The 16,769-nt window shown below is 43.8% G+C and overlaps 1 protein-coding gene across 1 annotated transcript in view; it reads right to left on the bottom strand.

The window, feature by feature from the left end:
* Window positions 1–16,769, bottom strand: part of TRAPPC11 (trafficking protein particle complex subunit 11) — a 2,455,228-nt gene that overhangs the window by 1,601,915 nt on the left and 836,544 nt on the right. Inside the window, exon 9 of the mRNA XM_044062556.1 lies at window positions 14,885–15,018. Within this exon, the coding sequence (XP_043918491.1) occupies window positions 14,885–15,018 (134 nt within the window). The remainder of the gene's footprint in view (window positions 1–14,884; window positions 15,019–16,769) is intronic.

Here is a 16,769-nt window from a genome sequence, read left to right as displayed (position 1 = left end):
ATGCTAATAGGAAACAGATATGTGCTGCTTCCTCTAGCAACCCAACCAGACCACAATGAAATGTCATTTACTCTCCCCCAAAATGGAAGGAAGATTTTTAATACTGCATAATCACCTTATTCTATACTGCGGAATATGTTCAAATGATGGTCTGTTTAAATAGCCAAGGTGAGTCAGCCAACTTTCTTCTTTTTTATAAAAATCACTACTGCACACGCATAGTGTTTTCGGTACCCAAATGGAAAAGTCTATTTTTAACATAAACAAACAATTTCAAAAACATTTTTTTTTTATTTGGAGGGATTGCAGCCAGTACAACAGACCATCACTGGCTTAGGGTATCATTCTAGACCAGAGCAGAAGAGCAAATATTATAATCCAATAACTACACAAAAACATGCAATTACCTGCACATAGACCAGGTGCTATAAAGGTTTACTATCAAAATCGCGAACACCGGAATAAAACCCAGTAATTCGCGCAAATCATATCTCTGAAAATCAGCAGAGAAACACATGCACTATGTCGAAAATAATGCTGAATTCGAAGAATCAACATTATTTGACATATGCTTTCCCTTGAAGATTACTGAACACCAGTGGAAGTTGAATTTGTAAGAAGTACATACGTACTGCACAACACAGAAATGACAGGTTTTGCAAGGGGGCAAGCCCCCTGTACCCCCCACACCCCTGCAAATAATATATTCCAACTCCAAGATCACACTACAGTGGGGAAAAAATAAGTTATGTCTTACCATAACGTTCCATCTGTGTTGGAGATCTTTGTTTATTCATTACCATTAGGACCTCAGTTCCGGCCCCGGAACTGATACGGCCATTTCCAAGCTCGCGTCAGCCAAAAACTCTCAGCTAAGACCTACTCATAATGCCCCTCTCCTAGTTACTTCAGATCGAGTTTGCCCGCCCTTAGATAATAGATGTTGTAATAGAAAAAAAAATAGTAGGAGGCTCTGTCTAAGCAAATACCCTAACCAGGAGTTCCTAAAGTCCACCAGGAGTCCAGGCAGGGGGAAAGAGGGCAGGAAGTAATGAATGAACAAAGATCTACAACACAGATGGAACGTTATGGTAAGACATACCTTCTTTATCTGATGTTGTAAATCTTTGTTTATTCATTACCATTAGGACCGAGTCCCCAGCTACTTGAGTCCTAGGTGGTCCTAAGGAAGGATATTCCTGAGCACCATAGAACCAAAAGATGCTCGTCCTCTGAAGGCCAAATCCAATTTGTAATGAGATATAAAGGTATGAGGTCTTGCCCAAGTGGCTGCTGTGCAGATATCATCCATAGAGGCTCTGGAATGAAATGCTATAGAAGTAGCTATAGATCTAGTAGAATGAGCCTTTATTCTGGAAGGCAAGAATAGCTTATTCTGTTGGTAGATAAAGGTAATGATGTTTCTAAGCCAGGAGGATAAAGTCACTTTGGAAACAGGTTTACCCAATCTGGGTCCTTCAAAGGCTACAAACAATTGATCTGCTTTCCTGAAAGATTTAGTCCTGTCCAAATAACAATGAAGCTGCCAATGCACATCAAGGGTGTGCAAAAGGTACTCCCCTCTGTTAGAATGCTGAGGGAAGAAAACCGGCAGGTCAATAGATTGGTTAATGAAAAAGCCAGAAATGACCTTGGGCAAGAAAGAAGGGTCAGTTCGAAGGGGCACACTATCCGTGTGGAAGATCAAGTAAGGACTCTTGACACTCACAAGCCTGCAGCTCAGATACTCTTCCCGCTGAGGTAAGTGCTACTAGAAGTAAGGTTTTCCATGACAGAAATTGCAAATCACATGAATCAAAAGGCTCAAAAGGAGAACCTGAGAGACTGAAGTACAAAGTCAAGTCCCAGGGTTCTAAGGGAGGCTTGACCGGAGGTTTAACATGTAATTACTCCTTTCAAAAAGATCTTGCATAAGCGGTGTGACATAACTGAAGAATTATCAAGATCATTATGAAAAATGGTGATAGCTGCTAAATGTACAGTAATCGTCGAAGCTGAGGCTCCTGCATGCAAAACAGTAGTCAGGTATTGTAGGATCTTTTAAACAGGCATAGAGAAAGGGTCTACATTATGATCTTTTGCCCAAATAGAGAACCTAGTCCATTTACTAGAATAAACTTTCCTAATGGAAGGTTTGTGTGAAGCCAGAAGAATTTCACTAACAGGAGATGGGATGTCAGGCAGCCTGGCAATCACTGGAAGTGAAGGAACCAAAAGGGCAAATATCTATCCCAGCAGAGTGCTGCCCCCCTGACATCTCAGATGCTCAGGTAAGAGCCGCCCTCTCCAAAGCAAAAAACACAGCATCAATGGGACCAGACAGTGTCCTGGGCTGCATCCTACATGAACTCCAAGAAGAGCTAAACCCAAACATAAAACTACTGTTCAATCTCAGCCTTACCACAGGATATGTACCCAAAGAGTGGCGTACAGCAACAGTGGTTCCTCTCCACAAAGGTGGTGCCTCAACGGATCCTGGAAACTATCGCCCCATAAGCCTGACTAGCTTGGTCTGCAAAGCTATGGAAAGAATCATCATGGACCTCATAAAAAAGATATTGGGGACCTACAGACACTGGATCCTACCCAGTTCGGCTTTGTTAAGGGCAGATCCTGCCTCTTAAACCTGGTCGATTTCTTTGAAACAGTCACCAAGGCCATTGACGAGGGGAAGGTGGTCCACACAGCCTACCTGGACCTCGCAAAAGCCTTCGATACAATACCCACTGGCATTATAGATAAGCTCACCAGCTTAAATATAAACCCCTATGTCACTAGATGGGTTGCAAACTGGCTCAAGGACAGAACCCACATGGTTAGAATGGTTAGAATTGCTGGAGCCATGTCAGACTCCAAACCAGTTACAAGTGGCGTCCCACAAGGCTCAGTCCTGGGACCTCTCCTGTTCGGTATATATTTCTCGGAGGTACAGGCCAACACGGAAGGACTGTGGCTGACCAAGTTCGCAGATGACTGCAAACTGGGCGCTATAATTGACTCTCCAGCCGACACAAGCATCCTCCAAAAGGGCCTCATAGAAACAGACAACTGGTGCCAGAGCCATGGCCTCAAGCTAAACGCCAAAAGGTGTGTAGTCATCCCCTTTGGCAAAAACAAAGTACCCACAAATTACCACATAGGTGGTAATCCATTAATTACAGAAGTAATTAGGGACCTGGGGACCCATGTTGATAGCTATCTCTCATTTGACAACCACGTGGCCAAAGTGGTTAGAAAAACATTTTATATAGCCCACCTAATCATGAAGGGATTCACATCTAGATCAGGGGAGGTCATCGTGCCTCTTTATTCATTCCTCATCAGGCCCATAATTGAGTACAATGCCCCTTTTGGGATGTACCTTACCAGACACCTGCTGCAACTGGAAAGACCCCAAAAGTACCTCACCAAGAGGATCAAAGGGCTCAAACAGATGCCATATGCTGCCCGGTTAAAGAAACTCCAGCTCTACTCAGTGGCATACCACCTGCTCAGAGGCGATTTGTGCCTGACGTATAAAGCCATGTCCAACCCGGAATTAATGGACATGCTGCACCTCAGAAAATCCAAATCCCATCGAGCTACGCGCTCGAGAGACTTGAACCTCAGCACTGAAATAAATAGCACATGCTGGAGGGACAGATTCATAACCCAGAGGCTCCCTTCACTCTGGAATAAAATCCCAGTCCAGGTTAGGCAGAGTCCCTCATTGACTCTCTTCAAGAGGAATCTTGATGAGTGGATGGGGGATCGTAGGTTTACCCCGGGTATCACTTCTGTGCCACTGTTAGACAGAGGCACAGTATACTAACCTCGAAAAAGGGCATAGCAAAATTTATTTAAAATGGGTGGCGAAAGCCAAACACACTCTGGCTAGGCTTATAAATGCCCTAGGGCAGATAGCCTAGTATGAACCTATGAACCAAAATTTGAGCTTGAGACTGTGCAGGTTCGGATAAATCAGTCCCCGAGGATGAGATAACAGGTCTTGGGAATGATCCAGGATCCATGGATGTGAATCAGATGAGGCCACAGGGAAGACCCGATGACCAATCGTGCGTTAGAGTGTCCCTCGGTAGCACCCCCTGAGGGGGGATCAGGGTAAAGTAGCTTCTACATTTGTAGTTTGGGGGGGAAGCAAACAGGTCGCAGCAAGGCTTGCCCCAGAGTTGGAAGATCCGATCTGCTGTTACAGGATTGAGGGACCACTTTTGAGGTATCAGGATGTTCCTGCTCAGATTGTCCACAATAAGTTTGGAACTCCTGGGAATGTGTGTTGCTATAAGGAAGCAGTTGGAAGCAATCGCCCAGTGCCAAATCCTCATGACTTCCTGACACAGGGGGGTAAGACCTGGTTCCGCCTTGCTTGTTGATATACCAGATGACTGATATGTTGTCCGACTAAACTGCAATGAATGCAGAGGGTAGAAATGCATGAAATGCTTGCAATGCCAGGAGAAAGTACAGTTGTGTACACTTACCATAAATGTAGATGTTTGAGTGTATTCACTGTTGCAGTCATTACATTTGGGTAATCTGCTGGCAGGTTGGCCCTCAGTCGGCCTGAATAACAAAGTCTTGGGTCCTGCATTGGTTGCTGTCTCCTCTTCCATGACGTCAGGTCGTCAGAGGTATAAAACATGCAGCTGACGCCATTTTAATCAGTATTTCTTACCCCAGATGTCAGGTGCCCCCCAAATGGGGAGCAAAAATATATAAATAAATTGTAAATATATATACATGCACCTTAGAAACATAAAATGTACCACTAAAAGCAAATACACCACAAAGGCTTTTTAGTATAGTGAAGGAAAGAAAAGGTATAGAATGGGGGATGGCGGGTGAGTAACCTGGACTGCAACATTGAATACACTTGAACATCTACATTTATGGTAAGTGTACACAACTGTACTATATTCTTCATGTTTCACTGTTGCAATCATTACATTTGGGTAGAATCCCAAAGCTATGGATGGGAGGATGGAACTAAACAACATTAGGAGCAGCTATAAGGCCTTGCAGCACTGCAGTGACAAAGCCTGCCCTGGATTTAGAGAAGAGAGGTAAATGATAATGCTTTGTGAACATATGCACAGAGCTCCAAGTAGCAGCTTCTAGAATGTCTTTGGTTGGGACCCCTCTGAGAAAAGCTGTTGAAGTAGAGGCAGCCCTGGTGGAATGGGATCTGATCCCCTTGGGCACAAGTTTACTATGGTGCAAATAGCAGAAACGAACGCACTGGCTTATCCATTTAGAAATGGTCTGCTTTGATATAGCCTTCCTTTCTGATCCTGCAGCAAATGCTACCAGTAGTTGCTCAGACTTTCTTAGAGATTTTGTCCTGCTTAAGTAGAATCTTAGTTATCTGTGTACATCCAATGAATGTAGAATCTGCGCCCCCTTCTTATGCGGATATGGGAAAAATGTTGGCAGGTGAATGGTCTGGTTAAGAGCCACACTGGATACCACCTTAGACATAAAAGAAGGATTGGTCCTGTGGGCCACCCTGTCGGGGTAAAATATAATGAAAGGCTCCACTTCCATGACAGCCTGTAGTTCTGAAACCCTTCTAGCTGAAGTGACTGCTAAAAGAAAAGCTGTCTTCCAAGATAGAAATTTTATATCTGCAGTAGCTGCTGGTTCAAAAGGAGGCAGGGTGAGTTTTTCCAGCACAAAATTGGAGGTCCCATGCAGGAGTTGGTGTTCTCCTGGGAGGCCTTAAATTTTTGGCCCCTCTGAGATACTGTTTTAGCAGTGGATGAGAAAAGAGGAGAGGGTCTGTGTTGTAGATGGCAGAGGCATGGATTTTTATTGAAGAAAAAGATAGGCCCTTGTCAAGCATCTCAGTTAAGTATTGTAAAATCTGAGGAATATTGGGCTTTGCTGTGTCTATTCCTTGTGGTTGGTTCCAAGCACAGAATCTCTTCCATTTATCAGCATAAGATTTTCTAGTACTAGGCCTTCTGGCTTCCAAAATGACATCCATCACCGGTTTACTGAGAGATGTGGTTTGACTAATTAGTTGATTAGCCATGCTGCAAGATTCAGAGTTTGGAGCTGAGTGAGCAGAATGTGATAGTTCTGCTGAGACAGTAGATGAGGTGTTTGAGGCAAGTACCACGGAGGAAGGTGCAACATATTCCTTAGAAGCGGGTACCAGTGTTGGCGAGGCCAGTCTGGAGCAATTAGAATAATTTTTGGTTTTTCCTGTCTGACTTTTAGTAAGACCTTGGAGAGTAGAGGCAGAGAGGGAAAGGCATAGACTGATAGGTTTTTCCAGCTGAAGGATAGCACATCCACTTTCCATGCTTTTTTGTGATGAGTTCTTGTGCAGAATTTGTCCAACTGACAGTTTTGGGGAGAGGCAAATAGATCTATATCTGGGCTTCCCCATTTCTGTGTTAACATGCTGAAGATTTGCGGACCCAGTTTCCATTCGTGTGGGTCCATAAGATTTCTGCTTAGGCCGTCTGCCAGAGTATTTTGCTTTCCTGTCAGGAATTGAGCTTGAAGATGTATTTGGTAAGTCAAGGCTGTGTTCCACAAGGCCATGGCTAGTCTGCAAAGGGGGTAGGAATGGGTAACCCCCCCCCCGCTTGTTTATGTACCACATAACTGTGGTGTTGTCCTTCTTTATCAGTAGTTGTCCTGGATGAAGTAAGTCCTTGAAGGCTGTCAGAGCATTCTGAACAGCTAGCATTTGTTTCTGGTTGATATGCAGATGCATTTGGTTTGGGGTCCATTTGCCCTGAATGCATCTCCCTGCCAGGTGGGCCCCCCAAGCACAGTCTGATGCATCTGTAGTTAGGGTTTGGGTGGCAGGGGGTAGAGTGAATGACAGTCCCTTGTTTTGGTGACATGTCTCTGTCCACCAAAGAAACTCCTGTTGTAGGCAGGGAATGAGAGGAATCATTGTTGCCAGGCTGTGACAATGTTGACTCCATAAACTTTTTAGGTACCACTGAAGTTTCCTCATATGCAGTCTCGCATATTGAATTAGTAGAATGCGAGGATGCCATGCACTCCAAAGCCTGCAGAATTTGTCTTGCAGATAACTGGGATTTTGTTGCCATTTGTTTGAAGTATGTTGTCAATTGCATTTCTTTGTCTGGCGTGAGGTAAGCCATCTGGGCAGTTGTATTCAAGCTTGCACCCAGGAATGTAATTATTTGAGAGGGTACCAGTTGTGATTTTGTTTCATTTATGGTGTACCCTAGGCATGCTAGAAGCCTTTTTACAAATGCCAGATATTGAAGAAGAGTGCCCTTGTCCTTTGCCTGAATGAGACAATCATCCAGATAAGGATAAATTTGAATGTTTCTTTGTCTGCAAAATGCAATTACTGGTGCCAGGCACTTTGTAAAGACCCTGGGCGCAGTATATAAGCCAAAGGGCAGTGCAGAGAATTGGTAACGCAAAAAATCTGCTTTGAAGTGGAGGTATCTTCTGCAAGATTCCCTGACTGGGATATGCAGGTATGCCTCTTTTAAGTCTAGAGTTACTATCCAAGCATTCTTGCCTAGCACAGGCAGTAGCTGTTGTAAAGTCAGCATTTTGAATTTTGGAATGTCCAGGAACTTGTTCAGAATAAGTCCAGTATTGGACGCCATGAATTGTCTTTTCTGGTTACCAGGAAAAATCCTTGTCCTTTTTCCTTTTCTGGTACTGGTTGAATAGCCCCCATATCCATGAGGGACATGACTTGTTTCTGTGCCTCTGCCCACTGGTTTTGTGGCAGATCCGGCCATCCATTTGGAGTTGGCAAAGTATGGAAATGAAATATGTACCCCTGGGATACTATGTTTAATACCCACTTGTCCTAGGTAATTAACTGCCAATTTTGAGCATGAAGTGCTAGTTTTCCCCCCAAGGGGGCTGCCAAAAGATAAGTGCTTGGAGATGGTAGAGGAAAGTCAATGAGACTGCTTAATGTAGGGTTGTGCTTTGTTAACTCCAGATTTGGAGGTGGAGGCACCCCATTGCTTTGACCAGTAACCTCCCTGTGATTGATATCTGCAGCCTTTTGAGCACCTGTGTTTGCCCTGAGTGGCTCTGTTAGACACAGGAAAGGACCAATTTTTTTAATAGGCCAGTGTCTACAGAACCTGGGTGGCTGTACTTGCAAGAAATCTTTTACAGTTTGCATAGATTTAGCTTTGTCGTCCATTTTCTTTAAAACCTCTTCTGCCTTATTACCAAACAAGAGTATCATGCTGCAAAGGGGCATCCGACAGTTTAGCTTTAACATGATCAGGCAGATTTTGCTCCTTGAGCCAGGCATGCCTTCTTATCACAGATCCAGTAACGGCGGCCCTACAAGAGACCTCCAACAAATCAAAACCACATTGCAAAGTATGCTTTCTAACCTGTTCTGCTGAATGCAATAAATCCTTTAACTCTATTTTCCACACAATCATAAATCAACATAATTTTCTGTTTCTGTAAGCCCATAACATGCTGTTGATATTTAAGAATATGAAACTGGCAGTTTAAATCCCTGATTGCCAAGGTTGCAGGCGTATAAACCTTCTTACCCCATCTATCCAGCGCCCTGGAATCTCTATCAGTAGGGGTAGGATTTTTGGCTGTAGAAGCCTTAACACCCTTGGGACCCTGAGAAATAGTCTCTGGATCAGCAGAAGGATTTTTGAAAAGAAATTTGTGGGAGTCAGGAACCCTGTAATAACTGTCTGGCTTACTAGGAGCCGGAGGCAGGGAATCAGGAGCCATGCTTGATTCCGAGAACACATCATCAACAATGTCTAATACAGGAGGTATTGCCAAAGGCCTATGCTGAGGAAAAAGAAGGAAACCCCTAAGCCTCTTTTTGATTCAGAGAAGTCCTGACTTTCACAGTGAAAATGTTCCCTTAAAGTATGCAAAGTCTCTCCAAAAGTGTAATCCTCAGGAGGAGATGCAGATGGAAAGGATTCCTCTGCATCAGAATCCTCATAAGGTGGAATAGAAAATTCCTGATCAGAAGAGGAATCAGAAGAAATGGAAACCTGATCTGAAGATTCATAATCAGTGCCTTGCCTAGGCATCTTAGCGGGGGGTTGGGAACCCCTGATCAAGGTAATTAAATCCTCAGCCATTTTGATCATTTGTTTTTTAGGCATAGGGGCCTGAACACGTGGCTCATACGTCAGTTTTTTAGACATAGAAGTTGTTTTTATTGATGGCGTCGGTTTAATATAAAAATTTTGAGGCCTGAAAACACCCTCAGAAGCCAGTGCCTGCTCAGCGGCTCCGGACCCATCCAAGGGAGAGACATCCGCGGGTTCAATACTTTGCGAATCTCGCAGCATACCGGACTCCGAATGGGTCTCGGTAGAGGCCTGCGACTCAAAAGTAGCGGGTATCAGGGGCTGCGAAAGCACCTCACTGAGTACCGGCGACTGGCTTAGGAGAAGCTTCATCTTCGGTTTTGGACCTCGACAGTCTGTCTGTCTTTTTCCTTGCGTTTTTTGTGAACTCCGGTAGTCAGATTGCTAGCCAACGACATTTCAGGGTAGTTAAATCTTGAGCCAAAATATTTAAAAGCAAAAATATACCGATGCTTAATAGTGCGTTGGTTAAATTTAGCACAAAACCGACAGCAAGGCACGTTGTGATCAGGGCCTAGGCAAGGAATACAGTACAAATGAAAATCCTTATGAGGTATTTGCTCCCCACAAGTAATGCAATTATTAACTTTTACTGACATCGGTAAGGAGCAAGAAAAAGTTTCCCCAACGGGGTACTTAGCTTTAGTTTGAATTAGGTTCTGAAACTCGAAAATGAAAATTTCAGGAGTCGGCCGACCGGCACTTGTGAACTGCTTCTGCTTCGGGCACCGCGCGGCAAGAAAGACTGATTAAAATGGTGTCGGTTGCATGTTTTATACCCCTGACAACCTGACGTCATGGAAGAGGAGACAGCAACCGATGCAGGACCCAATACTTTGTTATTCAGATCAACTGAGGGCAACCTGCAGCAGATTACCCTAATGTAATGACTGCAACAGTGAAACACGAAGAACATCTGCCCTCAGTTCTATGACATTTATTTGCAAATTGGCCTCGATGGGGGACCAGGTGCTTTGGACAGTCTTTCCCTGGAAATTCCACCCCCCCACCTTAACAGGGAAGCATCTGTGGTCACCGTGGCCGTGGGCTGGGGAAGACAGAACGATCGACACCAAAGATTAGTTTGTAGGTTCATCCACCATAACATTTCTTCCTTGCAACGGTTTGAAAGATGTATCATGTGGTCGAGTGGGTAAATTAGCAACAACCATTGTGCGAAAAGGAGCAACTGTAGGATTCTCATGTGCAGTCTCGCCAGTGGTAACAACGTACTGGCAGCCGCCATGGAGCCTAAAAGTTGCAGTACAAGACGTGCTGGTACATAGGTCTGAGAAGAAGGGCTTTGATTTGGTGTGTTATGTTCGAAAACCTGTGAGGGAGGATAGAAGCTTGACAGGATGTTGTGTCGAAGACCACTCCAATGAATTCCAGTGTCTTCGCTGGAGACATTGAGATTTGTCCTTGTTGACTGTAATCCCCAAGCGGAGAGCGAGACCTTAAGTGTAAGAAGATCCCTGGTCGGAGCGGTAAGGAGCCAATCATCTAGATAGGGAAACACCTGAAATCCTTGTAGTCGAAGATGAGTTACCACAACTGCCATACATCTGGTGAACACTCGAAGGGCTGTCAAGAGACCAAATGGCAGTGCCCTATACTGGTAGTGATTGGCTCCCAGCCGGGAGCGGGGATCCATCTTTATGTGGTAGTACGCATCCTGGAGGTCTACAGAGCACATCCAGTTATCTCTCCCTAGGAAGGGAAGAATGGACTGTATAAATTTGTTCAATAGGCTGAGATCCAGGATTGATCTCCAGGCCCCTGTCTTTTTTGGCACTAAAAAGAACCTCGAGTAAAACCTGGATCCTGTCTGGTCTGCTGGTACTGGTTAAATGACTCTTTTCCTTAGCAGCTTTTCTATTTCTAAGGCTGCTAATTCCCTCTGATTGGGTGGGTACATCGGGGATGGGAGTTAAATCCAGTGGTATTTGGTAGCCTCTGAATATTATTCTCTGCATCCAAACATCGTTAGTAATAAGATGCCAGGCTGGTAGATGCAAAGAAAAACGACCCCTGACTGCTTTCAGAGGAAAGCAATTGGGCCGCTTGTCAAGAGCGCTGGTAGGGTCTGCCGGAGAAAGAATCTCTAGCATCCTGGTTACATGGACCCCCTCTACTCTGAAAGGAATGTCTTCCATATGAGTTGCCCCCTCTGCCCGGGGGGGGGGGGGGATTGTTCACCACGAGTGTCATGAAAAAGTCCTTGGGATTTCTTGAACCACATTTTTCTTCCCTTCTGGTTCCTGGAGTAGGACCTCTGGGGGTTGGAAAAGCGCATGCCCACAGCAGTGAAAGTGTGTCTCGTACTTTGGGTCCAAAAAGTGCAGATTCGTCGACAGGTGCATTGACGAAGGAAGATTTAAAGGGGTCTGCAAAGTCACACAACCACTTCCAAGCATTACGTCTCATGACAACACCTGATGCTGCAGCTCGAGCCGCCCCCTCGGTGGAGTGAGATATCAAACGCATCGAGGAGTTCGAGATGGATTCAAGGGTAGCTAGCTGCGAGGCAACAGTATCACGCACCTCATCAGGCAGTACCCCACCAAAGAGAAAGACATTTTGGAAATTAGGTCTCTTTGGAGGCGAGGAAAGTGTGCCATATAGAAAAGCGACTGAATGGTGAATGTCGCTGAAGCATAGGTCCATTTCCCTAGTCTGTCCATGGTCCAGGACTCTCTGTTTGGAGGATGGACGGTGGAACTATCTTATGCCAGTTCCCTCTTGGTGGCCACTGCCATGACCATAGAATCAACTGTCAACTGCTAGGAACAGTGGGGCTGGTCTTCAGGTGTAGATAACATTTTTTGTCTGGCCTCTGAGGGACAGGTTCTACATTGTCCGGGGCCTTCCAGACACACTGCACAATGCTTTTAACAAGGTCATCTGATGGTGGAGTCACCCAGGAAGTAGATGGCCGGGCACGGAAGGCCTGCAGGAACACCGATTCCTCAGAAGAAGGGTTATAGGACTTCCAGTCTCCCTGCTGCTTGAGGATTTCAAAAATGTCTCCGAATGAGATGTTGTCTGGGGAAGACCGTGGGGACCCTTCCCCCTCATCACAATCAGTGTCTTTGGTGATAGATTCCTCCAGTGAATCAAGGTGCTTCCTCTTGCACCATTTCTTCCAGGGTGGCTCCCCAGTGGGATCTTCTGAGGAGGACTCCAGAGAAGGGGTTCCCTTCAAAGAGGGTTATTGTGACTCCCATGCCCAGGGTCCCAAAATAGAGGGTTGGGAGAGGTGCATGCTAGGGGAGGGGTCTGATACTGATATCATTGGTGCTGACTTGTTTGTCCACTACCTGTATAGCAGGCCCACCTGAGGAGGGATGGGAGTCCGGAACCAGGAGGGACAACCTCGGAACTGGGGTCACACCTCGCCATGAGGAGCCCACCTCCAGGTGAGGAGCTCTGAGAAAACTGGTAGCCGTCAGAGCCATGGACATAGACGGCACCAGTAAGAAAACAAGTGGAGGGCTAGGTACCAAGGTATGGATGGTCCAAGCACTGCTTCGGGAGAGCATCAGTTCCACCAGAGCCGATACAGCAAGGGTGGACGGTGCCGACAGGGAAAACACTGCTGTTGGAACAGAGACAGTATGCACCGGAGTGGAAGTATCTTGTCCTTGGCAGGTATTTGAGTTTTGGATACGATGGAGCCAAAGAAACTGTCGGCTGGGGATGGTGCCGAAGCAGGTACAGTCACCGGAGCCAATGTTGGACCCAAGGACGGCACTGAAGTCAGTGGTGCCGAAGTCGGAACTGAAATAGGGGTGAATATCATGGATGGCACCGAGGGAGAAGACACAGAGCCTGGTGCAGAAGAGGTCTGCGCCGAGGGCGCTGGCAATGCATGGCACCGACTTGGTTCTGTAACTGACGGAGATGCACGTCCTTGTGACTCCGTTTGTCCTTATGATTTTTTTTTGTTTTTGGAGGAGATGAGACCTCTGACCCAGATAGAGCCTCTGAAAAAGGTGTCTTGCGTAATCCGTTCTTCCTCATGTTTTTTGGTCTTTGGAGGCGGTGAGACCTCTGACTCAGATAGAGCCTCAGAAAAAGGTGTCTTGAGTAATCTGTTTTTTCGTCTTTGGAGGGGATGAGACCTCTGACCCAGATAGAGCCTCGGAAAAAGGTGTCTTGAGCAATCCGTTTTTTTCCTTATGTTTTTTGGTCTTTGGAGTAGGCGAGACCTCCGACCCAGATACACCCTCTGGAAAAGGTGTCTTGAGTAATCTGTTTTTCCTTATGTTTTTTGGTCTTTGGAGGGGGTGAGACCTCCGACCTAGATAGAGCCTCTGAAAAAGGTGTCTTTTTAAGATAAGATTATTTTTACGTTCTGCTAGTGTACAATTACTAAAACTAGCACAAATGTCACAGTCAGCTTTACTATGATCCACGCCCAAACAGTAGACACAATGAACATGTGTATCTGAGTTAGGCATCTTATGTCCACACTTGTCATACTGTTTAAATCCCAACTTAGCTTTGTCTGACATAGTAAGGCAACAAGGTTATCCTATAGAAAAATTAAGGGAGAAAATACCAATGATGTTATTTAAAAAAAATATATATATATACCACTAGTAAAAAGGAAAGGCCTGTCAAAGACAGGAGAGAGGGACAGTACCAATAAAGGTAAAAAATTAAATTACCAAGGAAAAGGGTAGGAAATAGGCTTAGGTTATAGGCTACAGTGAGAAAAGGCTAACTTGACTAAAAATTAAATAATTTTGAAGAGAAACTGTCTTAAAATTAAGAATTTTCTACCTGGCTTTGAGAGAGATGGCTAGCACATCTGACTAGGAACGCAGCAAACGAGATCTGAAGTAACTAGGAGAGGGGCATTATGGGTAGGTCTTAGCTGAGAGTTTTTGGCTGGCGCGAGTTTGGAAACGGCCGTATTGGTTCCGAGGATGGAACTGAGGTCCTAATGGTAATGAATAAACAAAGATTTACAATATCAAATGGGTAATTTCCCAATCTCCACTGTATCGCGATCTGTATTCAATATGCTGATGACAGGTGTGTGAATGCACCTCGCACTAGTGCAGGTTAGACAAAACAGGAATCAACTGCTGTTCAACATTCACATTTTTGTCTAACCTGTACTCATCATTTTGATAGTAAACTGCTATAACAAATGACTTTATGCAAATGATGCTTGGAGTTATATAAACATCTACTCATATGATCTGCATTTTCTTGTGGGTTACACATGAAAGGCTATAACTATTACTTTGTAAATGAGACAGAAATTAATTATTCAGATAAAAATACCTCCTGCTTTTATTTTATGACAACATACTGGCAAGCTTGGAAGTGTAAAGGGGTATGACAAAAGGAAGACTATCACAGCAATCCAAACCGAAAGATTACAGCAATCACTTATACATTTTTCTTTCCATCAAGAGAATTTCTTCAATTATGGCATTGATAACCTGTCAGTAGTCATCCTACAAATCAGTCAGCAGTTCTTAGCATAGCGCCAAACAATAGATGTCACAAGAAAGAATGTGGAATTAGGGTTGTGCTTAGAAGACCCAGATATTCTGCACTAAACTGAATATACAGCAATTCAAGTCCACATGCACTCAAACATGAAAAAGAGCATACATGAATGCAAAGCAGAATACTTCAAATTCCATTTGTTTCTGTTCTCCCCAATTATAGTCAGGACATTTAGGGAGTCTAGCTGGTTAATGTTAAGAAAATGGTAAAATAATTTGAGCACATACTGTTTAGACATCCACGCAGCATGTTCAAAAGCGAGTTCAGCGCTTCCAATTTTTTTCTTGCACAGATCAATATGCTTTCTAAACTGTGCAATTGCATCCAAAGGAACATTAAGCTGGAAACAGAGGCGACATATCTGAAAGAAAACAATAAAACAGGATTAAATAAGGCATCCACTACTAAACAAAATGAGACACAACAGTTAAAGTAGCACTAGAAAAAATGTCCAAGAAAATTTGTTCCATTTGGTCAAAGCTATGAAGTAAATTTGTGCTATAAATTATCACATATCTGGACAATGAGTAAACGTGTTGAAAAATGTCCACTTTATTATCTTCTTATGTACTTCCTGTCACCACAGAAAGCATCTACCAAACATTTAAAAGCATCAACAAATCCTGGCTCTTAATTTTGTTGGGGAGACTATACTGTATTGAGAGTATTTACTGCACAAACCAGGGCATTTAGTGTTGGAATTTCCTGACCAGTTTCTGTAAGATTCTTTTAGATGTAGTTTAGAATTTCCTGTTGCTAAATCCTAAATAAAAAAAAATAAGACTTCATCTTTTAACACCTTATAAGTCAGGAATTAATCTCCACAAATTCTCCTATATGACATAGGAAATAACCCACAATAACCCCAATTTCCATTGTCTAACTTGAAGCAATGATCCTCTCCATCAGTTTGCGTTTTAGTCACCTAATCTGGTTTAATAAAGACTTTTTGGGGATCAAAGAATGATGTACAGCATTCTAATGTTAGTCTTATCCTGCCAGTATCACACTGCTTTCTGTAGGGTGAGAAGTACCGTTAGTGGATACTATCCTTGTAATGGTGAACTACTGAATTACAATATGAAGCCAGATTAAAACATCAAAATGACATTATATACTGCACAACTAAAAAAAGAAGTTATGTCTTACCATAACATTCCACCTGTGTTGTCGATCTTCACCAAACATACTTGAACTTAAAACATAACTTATTTATCTGATGATGTCAATCTTCACTCAATCCTTGAAGGTGGGACAGAGTCCCCAGCTACTTTAGCCTCGGATGGTCTCACAGAATAATATTCCTAAGCATCACAGACCCAAATAATGCTCGTCTCCTCGAGATCTGATCCAATTTGTAATGAGTGATAAAGGTATGATGAGAAGACCACGTGGCTGCTGCACAAATGTCGTCTAAAGAAGATCTGGCATGAAAGACTGCATAAGTAGCTACTGCTCTTGTAGAATATGATTGAACTGTTTTGGGGAGCTGGAGTCATTTAGAATGATAAGTGAATGTGATGAAGTCTCTAAGCCACTTGCCCAAGGTAACCTTAGAAACTGGGTTACCTAGATGGAGAGAAGAAAATGCCACAAAACGTTGGTCTGATTTTCTAAAAACTTTAGGCCTGTGAAGATAAAAATTTAGTTGGCTGTGCAAGTCAAGTAAATGGAGAGTATATACTCCCTTGTTTGAAAAAATTGGGAAAAAGCCTGGTAGCTGTAGAGTCTGATTAATATTAGTCTCAGATACAACCTTGGGCAGAAAGAAAGGATTAGTTCAAAGCGCAACTCAATCCTTATGAAAAATTAAGTATGGAGGTTTGCACAATAGGGCCTGATGTTCTGAGACTCTTCTGGCAGAAGTGATAGCCACCAAAAACAAGGTTTTCCAAGACAGATACTTTAAGTCACAAGTTGCTGATGGTTCAAAGAGGTTCCTAGACCTGGCCTGAAGAACCAAAGTTAAATGCCAAGGGGGAAGAGGTTCTTTAAATGGAGGTCTTAGCATTAGAAGACCTTTTAAGAATGCTTTACATAATTTGTGTGACATCAGAGAGTCACCCTCCGATACTATATGGAGGCTTGAAATTGCAGTTAGGTGCACTTTAA

This window comes from Protopterus annectens, chromosome 2.part1, assembly GCF_019279795.1.
Source record: "Protopterus annectens isolate FY-2018-M chromosome 2.part1, PAN1.0, whole genome shotgun sequence".
NCBI classification, from domain to species: domain Eukaryota; kingdom Metazoa; phylum Chordata; order Ceratodontiformes; family Protopteridae; genus Protopterus; species Protopterus annectens.
The sequence above is the reverse complement of the archived record's forward strand: the minus strand, read 5'-3'. Positions and strand labels throughout refer to the sequence as shown.